At 66.6% G+C, this 1,196-nt stretch overlaps 1 protein-coding gene across 1 annotated transcript in view; it reads left to right on the top strand.

Moving 5' to 3' along the window:
* Nucleotides 1-898, top strand: part of STIM1 (stromal interaction molecule 1) — a gene marked incomplete at its 5' end in the record, with an annotated part of 44,825 nt that extends 43,927 nt beyond the window's left edge. Inside the window, one exon of the mRNA XM_015418298.1 lies at nucleotides 228-898. Coding sequence (XP_015273784.1) covers nucleotides 228-792 — 565 coding nt within the window. The remainder of the gene's footprint in view (nucleotides 1-227) is intronic.
* Nucleotides 899-1,196: the final 298 nt, after the last annotated feature.

The following is a 1,196-nucleotide window of genomic DNA, read 5'->3' as shown; positions in this document are numbered from 1 at the left end:
AAGCAAAAACGTGTGAGCCGGAGGCTAAAAACCTGTGAGCTAGCTCACACTCACTCAGCTTAGAGGGAACACTGCTGCTGGACCTCCTGACGGCCCCTGGGTTTGGGCCACTGTGTGACACAGAGCGTTGCAGTAGACGGGCCACGGGCCTGACCCGACGTGGCTTCTCCTATGGTCTTATGATGACCACGGCTTGACTGCGCTCTCTCTCTCTCTCTCTCTTGCAGAGACTTGTCCCACTCCGACTCGGACTCCTCCCTCCCTCACCTGAGCGACTACCAGCGGTTGTCCAGCTCCGCTCCCAAGCTGCCCCCCAACAGGCCGACCCTGCTGAGCAAAGCCTCGGAGGAGGCGCCCGGCTCGTGCCACCTGGCCCTCGGGGCCGCGTCCCCCAATGGCGGCCACCACCGTTACCCGGAGGCCTCCCCCCTGCAGGAGCAGCTGCCCGAGAGCCCCATCGTGATGAAGAAAGTGATGATGCTGAACCACGGCTTGGAGAAGTCGTCCAGCCTCGGGGAGATCAGCCACCCGGCCGCCGGCGGGGCGGGGGTCCGGCCCAGCCACTCCGACTCTTCCCGGTCCCACAGCCCCAGCTCCACGGAGCCCGACACCCCCTCCCCGGTCTCCGACTCCCGGCCGAACAACGTCGGCAAGGGCAGCACGCGCATCCCCCAGCTGGCCTCCAAGAAGGCCGTCGGGGAGGAAGACAGCGGCTCCACGGGCGAGGAGACCGACTCGGGCCCGGGCAAGAAGAAGTTCCCCCTCAAGATCTTCAAGAAGCCAAAGAAGTAGCCGGGATGCAGGAAGGAGGGGAGATCCCTCCGGGACAAGGGCCCCGCCCACCGGGAACGGATCAGGGGCGAGGGGAGGGGAGCCCCCACCCCCCAACCCCAGGGGGTGCCACACGGGTGGGCCGGCACCCCCCTCCTCCTCCCTGGGACCCCTTGCTTCCCATTCACGGCTGTGGGGGGGGGTGAAGAGTTAATAAAATGCATTTTGTTTTGTGACCTCAGCCTGGTCCCCCCCTTGGCTCCAGCTGCAGAGCTCCCCCTCCTCCCCCGCTTTGGCTGCGCATGGCTACCGCTGACGCCTCCCCTCCGCGCGTCCCCGCGGGCTGCCTCCTTCCTTCCGCTCCGTTCGCTGCTTCCCCTCTGCCCAGAGGGGGTCCCGTGAGAGGTGGGACTCCCCTCCCTTCC

The sequence above is a fragment of the Gekko japonicus genome, unplaced genomic scaffold, assembly GCF_001447785.1.
Source record: "Gekko japonicus isolate JY-2015 unplaced genomic scaffold, Gekko_japonicus_V1.1 scaffold5104, whole genome shotgun sequence".
Lineage (NCBI taxonomy): Eukaryota > Metazoa > Chordata > Lepidosauria > Squamata > Gekkonidae > Gekko > Gekko japonicus.
The sequence above is the reverse complement of the archived record's forward strand: the minus strand, read 5'-3'. Positions and strand labels throughout refer to the sequence as shown.